Source organism: Rhinolophus ferrumequinum (genome assembly GCF_004115265.2).
Source record: "Rhinolophus ferrumequinum isolate MPI-CBG mRhiFer1 chromosome 15 unlocalized genomic scaffold, mRhiFer1_v1.p scaffold_54_arrow_ctg1_1, whole genome shotgun sequence".
NCBI lineage: Eukaryota > Metazoa > Chordata > Mammalia > Chiroptera > Rhinolophidae > Rhinolophus > Rhinolophus ferrumequinum.
Genome location: NW_022680357.1, coordinates 13,511,144 through 13,532,230, shown reverse-complemented (window position 1 = coordinate 13,532,230; position 21,087 = coordinate 13,511,144). Strand labels below are relative to the sequence as shown.

General features: G+C 45.5%; 1 protein-coding gene and 1 non-coding gene across 6 annotated transcripts in view; one reads left to right on the top strand and one right to left on the bottom strand.

The window, feature by feature from the left end:
• Nucleotides 1-21,087, top strand: part of MYH11 (myosin heavy chain 11) — a 101,670-nt gene that overhangs the window by 6,579 nt on the left and 74,004 nt on the right. For all 5 annotated transcript variants that reach the window (XM_033101994.1, XM_033101992.1, XM_033101993.1 and 2 more), the window contains exons 2-3: nt 7,311-7,672; nt 17,088-17,244. In XM_033101994.1, coding sequence (XP_032957885.1) covers nt 7,328-7,672; nt 17,088-17,244 — 502 coding nt within the window. In that variant the 5' untranslated portion in view covers nt 7,311-7,327. The remainder of the gene's footprint in view (nt 1-7,310; nt 7,673-17,087; nt 17,245-21,087) is intronic.
• TRNAT-GGU (transfer RNA threonine (anticodon GGU)) lies at nt 4,379-4,452 on the bottom strand. Its single transcript has one exon. It is a non-coding gene; the product is annotated as a tRNA-Thr (tRNA).

Below are 21,087 nucleotides of genomic sequence, written 5' to 3'. Positions count from 1 at the left end.
CCACGATGGGCAAATTACTTAACCTCTCTGTGCCTCAGTTTTCTCATCTGTAAACCAGAGGTAGTGATGCCTCTCATACGGTTTTTGAGGGGATTAAATGAGATAGTAGCTGCCACTCAGTAAGATTTAACAGCTATGATTACTCATAGTGCTATTATTAGTTTGTTAGGCTCATTGGATTTTCTCAAGGGCAAATCTGTGGGACTTGGTCAGTGTTTGGTGGGCAAAGAGATTGTGGCCAAATGTTGTGATGGGGAGTCTTGGGTTCAAAGGAGTGAAATAGCTTTCAGATTTCAGGACCTCGCCAGGACCTTGAATGTCCTGATAACGTTTTCTGCCTCTCGATGAGTGGGAAGGAATATGAAGTTCTTTTCAGATGGATTTGACCACTGAACTGTTGTTGTTGATTTTTTTTTTTTTTTGGTGTTGGTTTTTGAAGTGTTTCAACCTCCCTGAATCCCACCTTACCCCGACCCCAAATACTTCAAGGGATTAGGGTCCCAAGGAGCACACACTGGGAAATGCCATTCTACTCTATGGTAAAACAAGCCAAGCTCCTCTTCCCTTTTCCTTCTTTTCTTTCGACCAAAGCAGATGTCACACGTTGTAACTGTCATAGGGACCAGAGCCCTGAGAAGCAAGCCAACTTCTCTGTCTCCTTTTTTGGATAGAGACTGACTCTTTGCATTTGATCTTGTTTGTGTTTTTGAATCCCAGATTAGACAAGGTTCCCAGCAATGGGGATTCCTGTGTCCTTTTATTTTTCAATTGTAGTTTTTTGCTGGTTTTTTTTGACTTTCATGGCAACTCACTAACATCGCAATTAGAAAAAGCCAGCTTAGTTGTCGTGCTGCTGGGAACAAATAGAACCCTTCTGCCTGCCCGCTTGCGTGTAATCAGCTACCATCTAAAACCTGTTCATTGGCTGGGCAACGATATAAATGTACTTAACACTGCTGAACTGCTCCATTAAAGGGTTAAGGTGGTAAATTTTATTTTCTATGTATTTTACCATAAGTAAGATAAAAAGGTAAAAAGAAAGATAACCAAAATTCTTCATGGGAAGTGTATTTTGTATCCAGAAAAAAACGCACGTACCTGTGGGTATACAGCTGGGTAGATTTCCCCAAAATGAACGCAGCCATGCAATTGGCACTCAGGTTAAGAAACCAAATACCAGCCTACCCTTCCGGTCATGACATCTGACTTCTATCACCGTCGGTTAGTTTTCCCTAGTTTTGATCCTCATATAAACAGAATCAAACAGTATGTCCTTCCTGAGACTGCCTTCTCAAGTGTGCTTGTTAGATTTGTTTTTCTTGTGGCCTGCAGTTGATTTGGGTCCCATTTTGAATGTTTTTTATGGTCCGTCACTCTGCGAGGTGGCTGAAAGGCTCGGTTCATTTATTGCAAATACCCCCACTGAGCTTCTGATAAGCCCGTCAAGCTGTGTGCGAGGCAGAAGATCATTGTGTGGAATCAGACCTGGGTTCGGATCCCAGCTCTGCCACTTCTTTGCTGTGTGACTTGAGGCAGATTCCTTCACCCCTCTGAGCCTCAGTTCCTCATCTGGACGGTGGAGCTGATCATAACACTCAATTCCTGAGGCTGTGGTGATGTTACTTGGTGGTCCTGCCTGTGAAGGATTTAGCCCAGGGCCTGTAGGGAATCCGTGAGTGTTAACCATCACCATTAGTGTTCAGAAAATCCGGCCCTGGGTTTGACAGACAGGCCAAATGGGAGAAGGTACGATGTTGACAATGCTTACAAGTAGGAGATTGCTTTATACATTTCACAGAGTAATATTTCCCTTTTAAGGAAAATTTCAAACATGCAAAATAGAACAGTATAAGCCACCTGCATGCAGGTACCCCGCTTACGCAACTTCAGCAGTTACCAGCACCTGAGCCAATTTTGTTTCCTTTCCACCCCATTCATTTCCTTCCTGCCCTGATTACTTTGAAATAAACCCCAGGTTTACCATTTCATCCGTAAATACTTCCCAATGTCTCTAAAAGGAAGGGACTCTCTAAATGGATGAAATCACAGTACCATTTGCACCCTAGAGAATTTCACAAATTCCCTAATATAAAATACAGTGAGCCAAAGTTCACATTTTCCTGATTAGCTCATCCATTTTTCTTTTTGGAGGGATTGTCAAATAAAATTGTATTTCTTTCTGACCACTACATTCAATTCCTCAGAGCTCTCCATTTAAGGGGTAGCTTTTTAAAAATGCAGAATACACCTTTGTTTGTGATTTGCCCAGTGTGTTAGGGTGAGGGTGGGTTCTTTCCCTGCCTCTGTCAGTGTTTGTCTCCTATTGTTCTCCTTTGGCTTTTTCATTATGAAGCATTTCACACATATGCAAACGTAGAGAGAATGGTGTGACATCCCCTAGGTACCTGTCACTCAACTTTGATCATCATCAACACCTGAGGCCAGTCTCATGTCATCTCCTCCTTCCCCCATTTCTCTTGTGTCTTTTTTTTTTTCCTCTTGTGTCTTAAAATCCCTTCTAATCTATAGGCTCCCCTGCTTTTCTTTTTTTTTTCTTTTTTTGGACTTTATCTGTTAAAAAACTGAGTCCTATGCTTTTCCTCCTTGTGGACTTTGGTGCATGCCCCTTTCATCGTTGATCTTGTTCTCCGTGCCCTCATTTCCTGGAAACAGATGTTAGATCCAGAGGCTTCATCAACTTCTGTCCCCCACCCCCTTCTCCTTTTTATAAGAACATTTCAGTGATGGTGGTGGCTGCCCTTCTTATGACACAGCATCCCATCTGGAGACACGTAATGTCTCAAACACTCTTTCTTTGTGCCATGTTTGGATTCATTAGTAGGGTTAGGTGGTGCCAGCCTGGTCCATCTGCTTTTCATCTCACTCTGAACGTGTGCACCTCACACCACCATCGGCAGCCTCACCTGGGAACTTGTTAGAAGTGCAAATTCTTGAGCTCATCCCAGACCTACTGACTCAGAAGCTTTGGGGGTGGGCCCAGCCCCTGGGATCTCACAAGCCTCCTGGGGAAGCTGATGAGTAAGGAAGGTGACGACTGGGTCAATGGTTTTAGCCATTACTGATAGTCATTGCTAAGATCCATTGTTTTATTAGGGGCTACAAATTTGCTACATTTTTGTTTTATCCTTTCTTCTACTTTGGTGGAATTCTTCCATGTAGAAGGGAGTACTTTTGAATGAGTGAAAGTGGGGTGAGGACGCTGGTGGGATTATTAAGGCCCAAGAGAAATTCAATAACAATTTTAAAACTCAGGAAATGTGATTGTTAACCATAGAGCAATGTATGTTCGCTACAATTGTTTATTTCACTTTTTTAAATAACAGATGTGATTATTCAGATTTCGAGAATGATTCGCTCCTTTCTCCATCTTTTTGAAAACTAAGCTTCTCGATCAGGTCTCCCAGGAGAAATAACCATCGTCTCTGAACAAATCAGTTGCTGGTTTTTACTATTGTTATTTTCACCCCTGAAAGAGAAAAGTAGGTGTTGAAGCCTCTGTGTTTCCCTGAGTTTGTCCTGCAAAGTGTGCATGTCAGGACTGGCTGCCCAGGTCCATGGCCATGGGGTATGAGGGTTACTCCATGTCCATGGTATCTGGGGCCCAAACCTGGGGATCACCTTGGTGAATTCAAAGGAGCTGTGGATTGTTTTCTGTTGAAGTTGGGGCATCAACCACACAGTACGTCCCAGTGACTATACATCCTAACTCAGCCTGCACCTTGGTTCTTTGGAGCACAGCAGCAGTGGGTGGGGGAGGAGAGATGGAGCAGGTTGGAGGAGCTGGGTAACAGCAAGGGTCAGGTCACCAGGGCAGGGCAGCTCCTGCAGGTAGGGTCAGAGGGTTGGGAACTGGCGACTGGATAGGCCTGTAAAGAACCTGTTGCTCCAGCACCCACCTTATCGACATATCTAGAAAACAGGATGAAGAAGCTGTCACAAATGGGCTCCCAATGTCGAGAGGACATTTAATGACCTGACATTTCATATAAAGACAGACTTTTTTTTGTCAATTATTTAGTGACCTTAGGGGACAATTTTTGTAAAACAGGCAGAATTAGTGTTTTGGTTTGCCCCCCGCCTTTTTTTTTTTTTTTTTTTTACCAGTTTTAAAAATAAAAGGTTAGTTCCCCAGCATCTTACAAGGATGCCTATGAAATTTTTTTAAATCATTATGAGCTCATGGATTTAAACATACTCATCTTTCAACTCTTGTATTTTTCTTACTGACGTTCAAACTGCCCCATATTTGACCAGACAGAACCATAGTTTAATATTTTAGTATGTAGTTTTCTAGACTTTAATTTTTTTATGTATTTTTAATTTATTTTTATTTTTTTAAGGAGGGCGCAACTCACAATGGCCCATGCGGGAATCGAACCGGGAACCTTGGTGCTACCAGCACCACGCTCTAACCAACTGAGCTAACTGGCCACCCCTAGACTTTTAAAAATGCATACGCAGGCATGTAAAATTACAAGAAAGATTCTGTTATAAATATTTTAATGGGCTTTATTGAGGGATAATCTCCATACACTAAAACTCACCTTTTTTTTTTTTTAATTCACTGGTTTTAAGTCTGCAGCCCAGTGAGTTTTGACAGATGCACACGGTCATGTGATCACCGTCATAATTAGGACAGAGAACATTTTCATCAGCCCAGAAGTTCCTTTGTGACTCTTGGCAGTCAGTTTCCTTTCCCAGCGCTGGCAATGTGATCTGCTTTCTGTCACCATAGTTTTGCCCTTTCTAGACGTCCATATCAGTGTAGTCGTAGAGCACGTAATCTTCTGGGTCTGGTTTCTTTCCCTGAGCACAGTGCTTTTGAGATGCGTCTACTTTGTTGTGTACTTTGTTTTTATTGCTGAGTGCTCCATTTATACATATTTTTAACTTAGAAATACATCCTAACTATCTTTGTGTGGCCGACAGTTACCTGCTGTATCATCTGTGGATGTGAAATGTCCAAGAAAAGACAAATCTGTGGAGACAGAGAGTAGATTAGTGGTTGCCAGGTGTTGGAGGTCCTGGGAACATGGAGTGATTGGCTGCTGGTCAGCATGAAGGAAACCCTTTTTGGAGTGAGGGGAAGTCCCAAAATGTATCCTAACGATGGATGTGCCATCTATAAGTTTACTAAAAACCATTGGATGGTACATTTACAATGAGAATTTTATGGCATGTAAAGGACACTAATAAATACGCGTATGTTGAAATGAAAGGGAAGAAGTCTTTGTGTGACATAAATAAAAGTCCACATCTTGAATTTGCGTGGGATTATAGCATTCTATTGCCTGGGTATCCTACAATTTACCAAGGCATTCACTGAAGCAATGTAGATTGCTTGCAGGTTTGGCTGTTCCAAGGGCAGTGCAGTGTACATTCTTGGATATCTGTTAGCTCTTATCTGTTTCCTTAGGCGAAATTTCTAGAAATGCAATTGCAGGTCAAAGGGTCTGCACGGATTTTGAGGCTCTCCCACCCTGAGGGTGGTGTGTGCAGAGACCTGCCGTCTACATTCTTGGCTACACTGGGTCTTATCAGTGGTTTGTGGAAATCAATATCTCAATGCTTCAACGTGCGTTTCTTCGTTTACTAGTGAGAATGGACATCTTTTTCTTATGTGTATTGGCTATTTGAAGAGCTTTGTAAAAAATAGCTAGTTTTGTTGATCAGAAATTTAACAAAAAATTATAAACATACAAATATCATAAAAATGCAAAGAGTAAGTACACCCCTGTTCAGAGTAGTAGTATTCATGATAGTGAAAATGTAGAGTTACCCAAGTGTCCATCGAGGATGAATGAATACTTCCGGATGGAAAGATAAACAAAACATGGTCTGTCCATACAATGGAATATTAGCCTTAAAAAGGAAGGACCTTTTGACACTGTGACAGCATGGGTGAACCTTGAGTTCATTATGCTGAGTGAAATAAGCCAATCACAAGAGAATAAATACTGTGTGATTCCACTTATATACTTAGAATAGTCAAATTTATAGAGACAAAAAGTAGAATGGTGGTTGCCAGGTGCTGGGGGTAAGGGGGTGGGGAGTTATTGTTTAATAGGGACAGTTTCCATTTTACAGGACGAAAAAAGTTCTGGAGATGGATGGTGGTGATGGTTACACAACAATATGAATGTACTTACCACCGTTGAACTATACACTTAAAAATGGTTAAGATACTAAATTTTATGTTATGTGTATTTTACCACAATTAAAACGAGTAAAAAAAATAATAGAAAGTAAAAATTTCCTGTGTTTGATAAGGGTCTATTTTTTCAGTTATGTTGCCTGTACAGAATCTAAACATTTTAAAATAAAAATGGGATATACCTACTGTTTTACAATCTCCCCTTTTATTTCATTTTTTAAAGAAGCGTTAGTGAGAGAGTATTCATATACCATATAATTCTCCTATTTAAATTGTACAATTCCGTGACTTTCAGCATATTCCTGGGGTTGTACATCCATTGCCACAATGAGTTCTCGAACATCTTCATTCCCCCCCAAAAATAAGCCCTGGATGCCTTAGGTGTCACCATCTAGTTTTCCCAGCCCCTGGCAACCACTAATCTACTTTCTGTCTCTGGATTTGCCTTTTCTGGGCACTTTATGTAAATGGCATCATACACTGTGTGGCCCCTTCTGACTGGATTCTTTCACTTAACATAATATTTTCAAAGTTCATCTATGTTCCAGTATGTATCAGGACTTGATTCCTTTTTATGGCTGAGTAATATTCCATTGTATAGATAGACCACCTTTTATTCATCCATTCCTCTGCTGATGGACATTTGGGATTTTTTTCACTTTTGGGTTATTCTGAAGAATGCTTCTACGAGCATGCAACTTTTGGTGTGGATGTATGCTTTCATTTCTCTTGGGTAGATACCTAGGAATGGAATTGTTGGATCATATGATATCTCTATGTTTAACCATTTGAGGACCCCCTCCCCTTTTATTTTTATAGCAAATAGTAGACTTGGATATCTTCCTATGTCAGCACTTGTAGACATACTTTCTCTTCTTAACCCTCGGAGAATATTTCCGTGTGTTACATATCCAGTGCTCTGGTCATGGCGAATAGGCAGTGATGCAGATCCTTTTCTGAAGGGCCTTTGGGTCCTTTCCATTCTTTGACAACATAACCAATCCTGCAGGGGACCCCCTTGGACTTTGTGGAATGTTTCTGTCGACTGCCCTCTCAGACATGGTGAGGTGAGGGCTTCGTCTGTCTTTTGTGCTCAGTTCTGGCCTGATTCTAACCCTGTCGCCTTATCCCACAGGGGACCAACCAGGCATCATGGCACAGAAGGGCCAGCTCAGTGACGATGAGAAGTTCCTCTTTGTGGACAAAAACTTCATCAACAGCCCGATGGCCCAGGCCGACTGGGTCGCCAAGAAGTTGGTCTGGATCCCTTCGGAGAAGCAGGGCTTCGAGGCGGCCAGTGTGAAGGAGGAGAAGGGGGATGAGGTGATCGTGGAGCTGGTGGAGAATGGCAAGAAGGTGACCGTTGGCAAAGATGACATCCAGAAGATGAACCCGCCCAAGTTCTCCAAGGTGGAGGACATGGCAGAGCTGACATGCCTCAACGAAGCCTCGGTGCTGCACAACCTGAGGGAGAGATACTTCTCAGGACTCATCTACGTGAGTGTCTGGGGACAGCTGGCCCCTTCTTCCTGGCCTCCTGCACCCCTAAGGGAAGGGGGCGGTTTAGAGATGTGTTCGGGGTGCAGGTTGGGAAGCTGAAGATTTCACTGAGGGAGGTTGCATGGGGAAAAGAAATCACTTAGACCCGGGGTCAAATTTCAGTCCTGCCCTTCCTAGTTCTGTGACATTGAACAGATTATCTCACCTCCCGAAGCCTCAGTTTTCCTATCTGTAAAATGGGAATAATCACCCTCCCTGTGTGAAGGGGGTGCAAAGTTTCCATGTGGCCAGAAATGGAAAGCGCCAAGGTGCACGGTAAATGCTCAACAGATTTCCATGAAGCAGTTCCTTTCTCCTTCTCAATCTTGGAAATAAGGAACTCATAACCTCCGTGGGAAGGCTGGTCCGTCCTGGCAGCCAGCTGGGAGGGAGACATGAAGAACTAGCTAGGTTCTGTGGAGGCCGTCCCTGTCACAAAATGGGAATGCCCAGGTTGGACCTGAGCTGCTCTGCGTCTGTGCAGATCAGAGGGGACAAGAGCTACACTGTCCGATAGGGTAGCCACCAGCCACGTGTGGCTAGCTAAATTTAGATGTGAATGCATTGAAAATCAATACTTGAAAACTCATTTCTTCAGTTGTACTGGCCAAATGTCAAGTGCCCAACAGCCACCTGTGCCTAGTGGCCGCTGTATTGGATACATTGACAGTCCACAGAAAGTTCTGTTGGACAACCTGGACTAGGTGGTGGGGGTGGAGAGGCGGGAGTGACTCAGGGAGCACAGATTCCTCGTGGGATTGGACCAACCCTCCAGGATATAGAGGAACATGGGAGCCCAGCGATGCCAGGCTAGTGGGCCCAGCCTGTGTCTTGCCTCTCAGAAAAGTCATGTTAATCCCTTGGACATGTTACTTAATTTCTCTGGTGTTGCATTTCCTTCTCTGTTACATGAACACAAGAAAAGCGCCAGCCTCACAGAGTGGTTCCTCTAAAAAGAAAGGACTTGGCACAGCTCCTGGCACATTGTAGGCCCTCAGAATGCTAGGTGTTGATATTGGTTTTGTTGCTGTCATGGTTGTTATCACCGGTCGGAGGTTCTTGGCTCCTTTGCAAACTTGTGGGAACAGGCACTTCCCTCGTTATGCCCTGTGGTCCTGCCCTTTCCATTTTGCCATGTGAAAAATCACGAAAAGCCCTTTGTCATCTCTAAAAATGTCCTGCAGATGTTTTTTTTTCCTAATTAGGAATAGAAGACGCCTTCACTACAGAAGATTTGGAAATTTTAGAAAAGCATAGCAAACAAAAAAATCCGTCCTCCCCCAGAGATAACAGCTGATAAGATCTTGGTGTCTTTCTTTGAGAGGATGGTACATGTTTGCGTATCTAAAGGCTGTGCACATAGGTCAGTAACCCGCTGTCTTTTCCCTGTACACGTCAGTGCTTAGCATTTCCATATCTCAGTCATAACCACCCCCCACAGAAATACCCTTTTAAGGACTGTGTAATCTGTCCCTTGGATGTGCCATCATCGGCTATCCATTCTTCCAATGCATAGTTCAGAGGGGGTTTCAGTGGCTTTTTTTAAGAGCCAGGGGAGAACAGGGGAGCCACTCATAATTACAGAAATGCCTCCTCTAATCCAGGTTCTGTACCTGGCCACACTTTATTTCATTTAATTAGCACAACATCCGCTGAATAAGTAGGTTTGTCTCGTTTTACAGGCGAGCAAACTCAGAGTGCTAAAGGCCAGTTTTATTTCCCTAACTAATCAGGGAAAGTCCTTTTGTTTGAAGCACTTCTTTTTTGCAAGTATTATCAACCTGGGGCTGTCAGTACAGGACCCATGTTTCCGAGGGAGCTGGAAGGAAAATTGGGCTTTTTGGGACCAAGTCTCCCATCTAAGATGTGTCATCTCCATCCAGGGAGGCCGGTGTATGAATCTCACCTGCTGACCTCTGACGGGGTATTTGAGCCCAAAATGAAAATCGGAAAAAATGACAGTTGTATGAAGGTCCCGAGACCAAGAATATCTTCTGATAGCAGATTAAAAATGCATCAAAGCTTCAAATTCCTGCCGTGCTTCTCCAGACTGATTAGGTGAAAAGTCTTTCAGCCCTGTGACCACGCGCCTACTCCTGCCCTGATCCTTTCTGGTCTATTTAGTCACTTAACTAGAAACTGTTGGCCATGATGGAGGAGATAAAGAAGGAAAGTGGGGTGGGGAAGGTGGGCAGAGCAAATTACTCTGGCAGCACGGATAACAGACAGCACGGCCCTTGTTAACCGGTGGGTGGCAGTGTGACGCCAAGGCAGCTGGGTATGTCTGACTTTGCATTTGGCGATGAAGAGAACTTTCTCCTTCATTCTGCAAGGCTCACCTCAAATGATGTGCCTTTGAGAAGGTCCCGGCAGGCATCTTGTGCTCTTGGATCTCAAAGAGTCTGTAGGAGCCAGAGGGTCTTGACTCGTCAGCATAGAGATGCAGGTTCTGGGCTTAGCCACATCCCGTGACTCGCTCCAACTGCCACAGATTGTTCGTGGTACCTGTGGGGCGTGAATGTTGTTGTGATTCCTGGTCCAGGGCTCCCTTGCTATTCTGGATGCTGTCATTGGCGGGGTTCTCTCTGCCTAGAGGTTTTCACGACCATGTAGCCGTCGGCTCTAGGGGATAGGCAAAGATTTCAGGTGGAGGGAGCTCAATGGAGGTGTGGCCTGGCCTGTACTGGTACTGTCCCCAATCTTTCGCAGCCCATTTTATCCTTTACAACACTGGGGAGAGTGCCGCTTACATCCCACCCCGCACATGGAGGCGATCAGGGCAGAGAGGTGACCTGACTTGCCTGGGGAGGGACGGGGATCAGACTCGGGTCTGTCCGACGGTCAAGTGTGTGTGCTTTTCAGTCTCTTGCTCTCCTCTTTGTGGGGTGCTGAGGGGTCCCCAAGCCCAGCCCTTGCCCTGAGGCTGCTTTATTATTAAGGGGAGGAAGGTAAGACACACCTGATGCAAATATATGGCATAGATACAAATATATGACATAGATTCTGAAATGACGAAAGGGTGGGATAGCCATACAGTGGAATATTATTCAGCTTTTAAAAAAGACGGAAATCCTGCCATTGGTGACATCACGCGTGAACCTGGAGGGCATTGATGCTGAGTGAAATGAGTCAGACAGAAGGATACATGCTGCATGAGTCCACTTCTAAGAGGAACCTAGTGGTGATTGCCAGGGGCTGGCAGAGTGGAAAATGGGGAGATGCTTATCACGGGCGTAAAATTCATTAAGTGAGGCGAGTGAGCTCTTAGTGACCTGCTGTACGGCATGGTGCCAGGAGAACACTTACCACGGTCTACCCTCGTAACCAACTCTTTTTCTAAAACCTGGAATTCTAAACCCAGCATCTGTGAATGGGTGCTAGGGAGTCGGTCAGTCTCCTGAGATTTAAGGAAAGGTTTGTGCATTTTTTCTGGGTGGAGGCTCTTAGCTTTCATTAGACTCCCAAGGGAGCCTTGTTATTCTCCCCCTCGCCCTCCCCAGGACAATCATCAGCTACTATTCATTTAAAATCGACTAGTTAAGAGTTTATACTAATATATTTTTATTACCACTTTTTTTTTTTATGTAAGAGAGATATACTATTATTTAGCTCCTTTTTTGCAGATAAAGAAACTAGGACTTAGGAAAGTTAATTGATGAGAAAGAGCTGGGTCGTAAACCCAGGAAGGCTGGCCCTGCAGCCGGGGCTTGTAACTGCTCATTCAATCCTTCCAACAACCCTGTGAGACAGAGGCTATTACCCCATTTTAGAGACCAGGACACTGAGGCTCAGATATGCTTAGTCCATCGCTGCAAGTGAGCAGAGCTGGGATTCAGACAAGATCTGTCTGCCTCCAGGGCTGGAGTAACTGCTTAATAAGGTAAAGAGACCTAGGGTAGCAGGAGGTTTGGAGCAAGAAGTGCTAGGTGTGGGCTAGGGCAGGTGGGTTGGTATTGTGGGGACCATTAGCTTTGAGTCGGGCAAGCTTTAAGTGCACAGAAGGAAGGAATCTTAACTTTATTGTGATTTCGTGAGCACCTACTAGGTGCTAAGCCAGAGATTGGCCCAGTGAGTGCTTTAAAAAAAAAGTTAATTTGCTATACTAAAAAAAAAAAAAAGAAAAAGAAGAAAGAAAATCTCACTTTCTGGCATTGCTTGAAAAAGCAGAGGCCCTGGCACCCCTGGGCCCATGTTGCCAGGTACAACACGTCCCTGTTAGATGGGCTGTCACTGTATTTCTCCACAAGCCCCACCTCTCCCTATCATCCCCCAAACCCTGGGGCCCACTGTTGGTGGCCATAGATCACTGTGCTGATCTTTTCTTTTCCTCACACCTGGTCCACTTCACTCATATCTTACCTGCGTGGTCCCTGTAGACAGTGGAACCCTCCACCCTGCAGTGGGATTGGGAACATGACCCAGGGCAAAGGGGGATACACCTTCCGGTTTGTTGGGCCTCCGAGCCCAAATTCCCTACCCGTGAACCCAAAAGGCCATTTTCCTGGCTTTGACGGCACTGTTCTGGGAAGATCAGAGGGTAAGGAGAGGCCTTCCATCCAAACTCCAGGAGGTGGCACTGTTTTCATCTTAGACACTGGGCCCAGCGACCTTAGCCTTCTCTAGAAGGAGTGTCTGCCCAGGGACGCTGGGAGCAGAGACCCCCTGGGTGCCGGAGGGTCCTGGGGGGTGGGAAGAAGGTCGTAACTGGAGGCTGCCCTTTGTGGAGCTCTCTGAACCCACTGTCTGTATCTTTCAAGTCGTTATTGCTTTAAAAAACCTCCCCGATAACAAGGCTATCCATGCAAAGACTGTAAGAGGATATTTAAAAATAAGAGACATGATACAAAGCCAGGGTCCCCCCTCTTTAAAGAGTCCCAGTCCAGTGAAAGTACGTATGATTAGCAGGATCATGCGTGCATGTGTATTCATATAACAAATGTAACCCCCCCAGACTCCCCAAAAAATCACCCCACGGATGCTTTGCAGTTTGCTTTTTTCACTTAACAACGTCTTGTGGCTATTTCTGTGTCTGTTTGTACCTATCTAGTCAGACTTAAAACATTTTTTGAATAGGTACTACATGCAAATGTTAAATAAAACAGTATTTAAAGGGATTTAGAACTTTCCCTTTCACCCCCATTCGTCACCTTCCATTTCCCCTCCTTAGAAAAACTGTGGCCACCAGTGTTTAGTGTAGCTTTCCAGTGATAGTTTACATAGAGGCAAATATATGTATCTTGGTATCTGTAAACATATGAGCTTGTCTACGTATCCTTTTTTAATAGCAGCATGCTGTCATTATTGAGCTGGTCCCCCACTGATGGACATTTAGGTTGTTTCTAGTCCTTTCTGCCCTTCAAATCAAGGCTGCAGGAAAGGACATTCTTGGTGGACTGTGTCTCTAGGTGTTCAGAAAGCGGTGACACTGCCCTGCAACTTGGTAAAGAAGGTACGGTTATCCACTGTTTCATAGATAGGGGAGGTTGGCTTGGGTTTGGCCACTTAACGCCAAGTCCCACAGGTAGTGAGGGCAGTGCTGGGGTCTCCCTCAGGTAGGTGTGACGTAAAGCTGCCTCCCTTCCATCTTTCCCCCACTGTTACTCGTTTCTGTTGGAGATGCTGCGGGAGCTCGCGGCTGACCATATAAAGTGTCGGAGAAACTGGAGTCGCTTCCTAATACGGTCATGAGAGAGAGGGAAACCCTGGGCCTGTGGCTGGGACCTGCTGGTGGCACGGGGCCCTGAGATGCCGGCTGGGATAAGGGAGTGGGGGGTGTTGATACCTTTGAACTTCACCAGCTGGAGAAGGGCTGTTGGGGATGGGGAGGCAGAAACACAGCCAACAACTAACTACCTGGCTCGGGCGAAGTTAATCAAGGTTGAACAATGGAGAGGGAAGCTCCCGATTCTGAAGCCCAGCTGCCCGGCGTGGGCTGTGCTGCTGCGATCTGCCGGGTCCTCCCTCTCGGATGGTTGTACCTGGAAGGGTTTGCTGGAATGAACAGAGGTTCAGATCTGCTTGGAAGCATGGATTAAGTGCTTGCTCTGTGCATAGCGCCAGGAGGTGTCGTAGCAAACAGGAGGGAAGGAATGTTTCTCCTTCAGAAGCGGGTGATGGAGTTGAGAGGGCCATGCGTTTCTTTCTTTTTTCTTTTATTCCCTTTTTGCAGCAAATATTTATTGAGTGTCTGCCCTGCGCCTGACCCTGTGCTTGCGTGCTGGAGATAAGAGGGTGTGCAGCTCATGGTCCAGGAGGTGACATTTAGGCTGGGCCCTGAAAGAGGAGATGGAAATGGCTCTAGGAAGCTGGCGGGGGAAGTGATCCAGGTAGAGGGCGCGGCACATGTGAAGGTTCCAAGGTGGCAAGGTTTCCATCATCGTGAAACAAAGGGAGCATAGTATGTGTAGTCAACTAACATTTTGAGCACCAACTATATACCAGGCATTGTGCTAAATGCTTCACAAGCGTTATCTTCATAAGTTATAGCAAACTTGTGAAGGACCTGCTATTACACCCCTCCCCCATTTTGTAGGTGAGGCTGAGGCTCAGAGAGGTTAAGAGACTTGCCCAGAGTCACACAGCTAGGAAGTAGCAGAATGAGGGTTTAATCCCAAGTCCCTGATACTCAATTCTGTGCCCTTAGCCACTGTCCTTTACTGCATCCAAGTCAGAGGCTTAGAGGTGATGTGTGGTTTGGACTATAAATGGCACCCACATTCTAAAAAGGCCATGGCAATTGGCAGTGGGGGTGTCCCTGGGACCACCAGAGGCTTGGTTGGCCTTTGTTTAGACGTTCGATCGATCATTTATTGGGCACGGGAGGCCCCATGCTGGGGACCAGGACCTGCCCTGGAGGAACTATGCCACCCTTTCAACAAGCGGGTACTGAGCACCTACTGTGTGCTGGCCTAATGCAAGGCCCTGGTCACTCACCCCTCAGGCATTCATTTAGCAAGCCTTCAGAGTGCACCTACTGCGTGCTGGGACTGAAGAGGGGGCTCCCTGCCCTTGGGACTCTTGTGGCTGGTGTTTGCAGGATGGCCTGGAAGGGCTCCAGGCAGACAGTGAACCCATCCGGCTGGGTGTGGGTCCTGCCCCCTCACCATCACTTTTCACTTTTCTCGTCCTTTAGGCACCAGCAGCACCAAACTGCTTGCAGTTCACCTGCACACACACCCTATCCCTTGTTTTTTTGGGGTTTTTTTTGCCTCTCTGACTTTGCCCTGCTGCCTCTGCTGCCCCCTGTCTTCTGTTAAGACTCAGTGCAGGGAGTACCTTCCCCCGGAAGTTTGCCTGAATACCCCCAAACGGGGGGTGAGGGCCCTCTCTTCTTTGCTCTTATAATCCCCTGGGCTCTATCATTGTTTTTACAATGTTATTTTTAAACATCCTCATCCCGCTTCTTGTCTGTGGGCTCTTTGAGGGCAGGGGCTGTTGCTGAGTTATTTCCATCATCTAGCCTAGACCAGGTATACAGTAGGTGCTCAATAAATGGCTGATGAATGTTTAGATAGGCCTTATGTTGACGTCATTCCTGCCCTTTTTAGGGGAGTGGTCAGAATGTGGGCGATTACTCCCTCCTTCCCCACCCATCTTGTACTTTTTGAAGGACACGATCCACCCTGCTTCCCTGGCCCATCACATGCGATTGTCCCTCAGCACATTGAGCCCTGGAGGGACCCTCCTGCTCTCCAATCAGCTGAAGAAGTGACTGAAAGTCCTTCGAGTACAGGACCTTGTGATTTTGGTCTTCTACTGAAATCCCAGCACTTTGCACAGCATCTAGGACATACAGAATGAATGAATGAATGAATGAATGAATGAGCGAACGAACGATTGTTTCTGTTTCTGTAGGACGGGCATACGTTGGTCAGCCTGGTGGTCAGTGCTCACACCTGGGAGGAGGCCGAGCTGGGCTCAGTACTGCCAGGGTCTTGTTTGGTGACTTTGGTCACTTTGCTTCCCCCCTCTGGTGTTTGGTCTGAGTGCAATTCAGAGATGGAATATCTGCTCCTCTTTCTTTAGCCCCTTCTTGGGGAGTCAGAGGGAAGACATGCTTTGTGGCTATCAGAGCCTTGGGCAGCACTGACACTGTCATTTGGAGAAAGCAGTTCCTGTGGGGACAGGTTGGAGCCCGTCTCCTGAGCTGTGACCCATGGGAAACTCTGATGTACAGTGGGAAACAGTAATAACAATAGTAACGACTGATGGGCCCAGTGTGGGGGCTTTGCCAAGTGCCTTCCCACCCCTTGCCCTGTTCTGATCCTTTTCAGATTGCTCCTATGAACTTGGCAAGGTAGGACAACGATTTTTTTCAATTGTGGTAAAATCCACATGACAAAAAAATTTCCTATTTTAAGCGGTTTAAAATATACAATTCAGTGTCATTTCACACATTCACAGTGTCGTGCAGCTGTTACCTCTGTCTAGTTCCAGAACATTTCTATAACCCTAAAAGGAAACTGAGTACCCACTAGCAGTCACTTCCCGTTCCCCACTCTCTCCAGCCCTGGAAACCAGGCTGTCTTCTGTCTGGATGGATTTGCCCATTCGTGTGGACATTTCATGTATATGGAATCACGCGATATGTGATCTTTTGCACCTGGCTTCTTTCACTCAGCATAACATTTTCAAGCTTCACCCATGTTGGAGCAGGTGTCAGTATGCTCCTTTTTAAGGGCAGCCGTGTTTATCCCCATCTTACAGACGAAGGGGTACTTGGTAAAGGTCAAGAGTGTGAGCTCTGGGGCAAACAGTTGTGATTTCTGGTTCCAAATTTCCCACCAGCTGTGTGATGTGGTGACATCTTCACCAAGCCTCAGTTTCCTCATCTATCAAATGGGCAGTAGAGGGATCACAGTATCACTGTCACAGGATAGATCTGAAGATTAAATAAGAAGATGCCTGTGAAGCTCTTAGTTCCATGGCCGGCACATAGTAAGTGCTCAATAAATGGTAGCTGGTATTTAATTAAGCCCGTGAGGCTTGGGGAGGTGGAATGACAGCAGGTAGAAGTGGAGCTGAGACCTGAACCCAGAACTGTTTAAAACCACACAGTTATAAAATAGAACATAGCTGGCCTAGAAATCCAGTCCTGCCCCTTGCTTTTCTTCCCCTATGTCCGGCATATCAGTAATGCCAAGGGGTTCCCACTAGGACTCTGAGCCTGTTTCCCCATCTCTAACTTGGGACTATGGGTGTATCTGTCTACGTAACAGTGCTACTGTGAGGCTAGAGCAAGAAAATGGACACAGTGGTGCTCCATAAATGCAGGCCAGGGTGGGGGTTATGGTGCCTGGATCCCCTGGGTGGGATGGCTGGGCTCTCCTCCCTGCCATGTTCTGGAAGTAAGCTTGGGTTCTCTGTTCGGCAGACGTACTCTGGCCTCTTCTGTGTGGTGATCAATCCTTACAAGCAGCTGCCCATCTACTCGGAGAAGATCGTCGAGATGTACAAGGGCAAGAAGAGGCACGAGATGCCACCCCACATCTACGCCATCGCCGACACGGCCTACCGGAGCATGCTGCAAGGTGAGCAGCCTGGGGTGCACAGGAGGCCTGGCCAGGGCTTCTCCATCTGGGGAGCGCCCTGGGGAGCCCAGCCAGGGGCTCAGGGCCACCTCTGGAGCCTGCTGGCTCTGCCCAGGCCCCTCTGGTCCTGCCTGCATACAGTTCTCGCCAAGAATGTGGAGTTTGGCAGGCAGCTCTGGGCAACAGGCGGGCTGTGACTGAAAAAGGGAAAAGCCAGCTGAACATCTGTGTTCGCAGCTCGGGAGGGTGAGGCAGAGCAGAGAGCTTGGGCAAATACGGGCATGGGCCCTCTCTGGCTCCTGCTCCAGCTCCAGCTCTCAGTTCCTCTGGCTGCCCGAGGCCCAGGCCAGGCCCGCTGTCTGGAAATGGTATAAAGCTCTCACCTCGGAAGGGAAGAGGGGTGGCACCAGCCCTGGGGCTGAGCCAGGCAGCCCTGGATTTGCAACCCAGTGTTTCTCACTCTCTGTGGAATTGTGGGCAAATGTCTTCACCTCTCCAGCCTCAGTTTCCTCATCTATTAAGAGGGAGTGATAGTCTCCATCTTGCAGCATGTGAAAACTATAATGTAGGCTTTTCCAAACTAAAGACCTTTGCACATTCCTTCCATGTTTATGTATTATTATTATCAAACTTTATTGAGGTAAAACCTACAGTAGAGTGTGTCAAGGATACAAATTTAAAGCATCCAGCCTTAAATAAGTTTTATATGTCTACAGTCATATAATCTCCACCCAGACCAAGATGTAAAATATTTCCAGAAAGTTCCCTCACGCCTCTTCCCAGTAATACCTCAACACCCCCAGAATAACTGTTATTCTGACTTTATCACCATCGATTAGATTTGCCTGTTCTTAAATTTCATGTAAATTACATCCTTATATTAACAATATTTTTCTTATAAGCTCCCTCCCCCTCATCTATTTCAGACTAAATAAAAAACAGTAGTATATTAGTTAAGAGGAGGACTTCTAGAACAGGACTGCCTGTGTTCAAATCCCTGCTCTGCCACTCATTCGCTGTGTGACCTTGAGCAAGCTACTTAACTTCTCTGTGCCTCTTTGTCCTCATTTGTAAAAGAGGATTGTAATTACCGTGCCCTACCTCCTACGGTTGATGTGAAGGCTGAATGAACTATTGTGTATAAGGTGCTTAGGACAATGTCTGATACTTGGTAACTCACTAGGCGTAAGCTATTATTTTCATCATCATGCATGAAATCAGATGTTAGACGTGACAGCTCTATATTTTTTCTAATGCACATTGAAAAGAATATATAGCTATTAGAATAAAAATTATTAATCTGAGTGGCACTTAAAATCAGCTCACCACACTTTAGATACATGGAATTAGGGTACTTACCATGTTTCATGTAGTGCGTGGTGTGGCAAAAGCTTGAAAAATAATAGAGGTTTGTTATTGTATGGCTTCTTCTCAGCTTCTGTTTGCATAGGACTTTGGGTCAGGCACACAACCCCTTCAACACACACATACACACACACACACACTCACTGTGTTTTAATCTTCAGCACAGTTTTGTGAGGTAGGGTTCGTGTTACCACATGTTCTTTACAAAAGAGGCAACAGAGTCTCCGAAAGTGTCTGGAAACCCAGGCCAGACCAAGGAAGACTTATCCCAGGAATGCAAGGCTGGTTCAATATTCAAAAATCAATCAATAGACCAGTGTAAAGAAGAAAAAAACACATGACCATAGCAATTGATTCACAGAAAGCATTTGACAAAATTGACTATCTGTTCATGATCAAAACTCTCAGCAAACTAGGAACAGAAGGGAACTTCATCAACCTGATAAAAGACAGCTACAAAAACCTACATCTAACATCATACTTAATAGTGAAAGTCAGTGCTTTCCCCGTAAGATGAGAAACAAGGTAAGGATGTGTACTCTCACACCCCTATTCAGTATTGTACTAGAAGTCCTAGCCAATGCAGTAAGGTAAGAAAAAGAAACTGGGGCATCTCTAAATTGTGAGCTTTTCCTGTTCGACTCCCTGGGTCCCCTTTCAGCAGATCCTTTGGCCTCAGCAGAGTTGATCCTTTGCTTTCTGCATTAAGTGTTTTGGGTGCACAATAAAAAGGGGAGTGGTGAGAAGATTTTCTTTCCTATCAGTGGTTCTGGGTTTGAGATACAGGAATTCTTTTGTCCTTGTCCTTGGTAAAGGGCAACAGAATAGGGCTTTGGCAATTTTGAAGCTGTGCACAAATGTTACGTGATTGTTCAGTGTGAATAGTCCAGCAATTGAAAACTGGCAGCTGGTAGGCTGGCCGTAGCTCTCAGATAAGTTTGCTTTGATCCACTTGGAGTTTTAAGGACCTTTGAATTAGTCACCAATTTTTTAAAATTTGGAAATTGTACCTCAAAAATCCAGATGTCTAGGTTGTTTTGAAAAGACTGGAACACCTGGCAACACAGGTCCTGTGTTCTTCCATGTCAGCCACTCCTTTGGAGGGGGTGTGAGTTCCACAGGTCCCAGTTTTCCCCTGGCCTGGTGTGTTCGTTTGTGTTAACTGCCTGGCCCCTGTGTTTGATTTTGCAACCCTGGGACTCTGAGTTCTGAGTTGGGAGTTAAGAAGAGCTCGGTTCTGGAAACTCTTGAGGGCAGCGATCCAAGTGTGCCTAGGAGATACCCTCCAAGGTAAGGGGCTCAGGTCGAAGTACCCCAAGTTACTGACAGAGTTAGCCAAACCCCACAGGTATGAGCCAACTTGGACCACTGAAGACACAGGACTACCATTACCTCCATTACCTCCAAAGACCAGCAGATGGAGCTTTGCAAGGAGGGTTGTGGAGATACAATCTCAGGTTGTAACTTGATGGCTCTTGAAGTTAGGCAGATATCTGTAAAAACAAAACAAAACAAAACAAAACAAAACCCTTTGTGATCTCCCTTGATAGAAAACTAGAAAATTGTGGTTCACACACCTCTTTGGGAAGCTGAACATCACAAAGTGGTAGTGTATCATTCAGAGGGCTTTGGGTTGCACGAAACACAGCAACCAATTAAAGTGGCTTAAATGACAGGAATTTATTACCTCACATAACAATAAGTCTGAAGGTTGATGATTTCAGGGTTAGTTAATTCAGCAGGTCAAAAACAGATGTCTTTGGGATTTTCTTGTCTGCTTCCTTATGGTCACAAGATGGCAGCCATAGCTCCAGACATCACATCCTCGTGTGATAATACTCACATGTATGAAGGAAGTTGAGGGTTAATTTCTTTTCCTCCTCTCTCTCTCTCTCTCTCTCTCTCTCTCTGTCTCTCTCTCTCTCTCTATCAGGGAGGAAAACCTTTTCCAGAAACTCTTCAGCAGACATCCCCTTATGTCTCATAGGCTAAAACTTGGTCACATGTCTGCCTGTAAACCAATCATTGGCAGAGGTGACTGGAATTTTCATGATTGGTTTGGACTATTCCTGGTTCTTTCCTGGAGCTGAGGGAGCTCCCACAAAGCAGATTTTATCTAAATACCAGAATGAAATAAAATTCCATTAGCACAGGAGACGTGGGGGAGTGACAGGGAAGCATGGCCACAGTACTCTTAAAATATTTATGTGCCATTTTTGAAAAGCTTTAGTATATATTCATTCTAGCGAAAAAAATGTATTTAAGCAAAAGAGAACTTACCTATAATTCTGTATGCAACCTTTCATATGCTGAGCTGATGGCATGAAATGAAGGAGGTTTTGATGATCTGAAAATAACTGGTTCCAGAAAAAAAATCACTTAAAACAGGGACTAAAGTTTTACTATCAATAGTAAGGGAGGAAAAAAAAGGTTTTGACTGGGCTTGAAAAACGACATCGCAAATTATGAACATAGGTT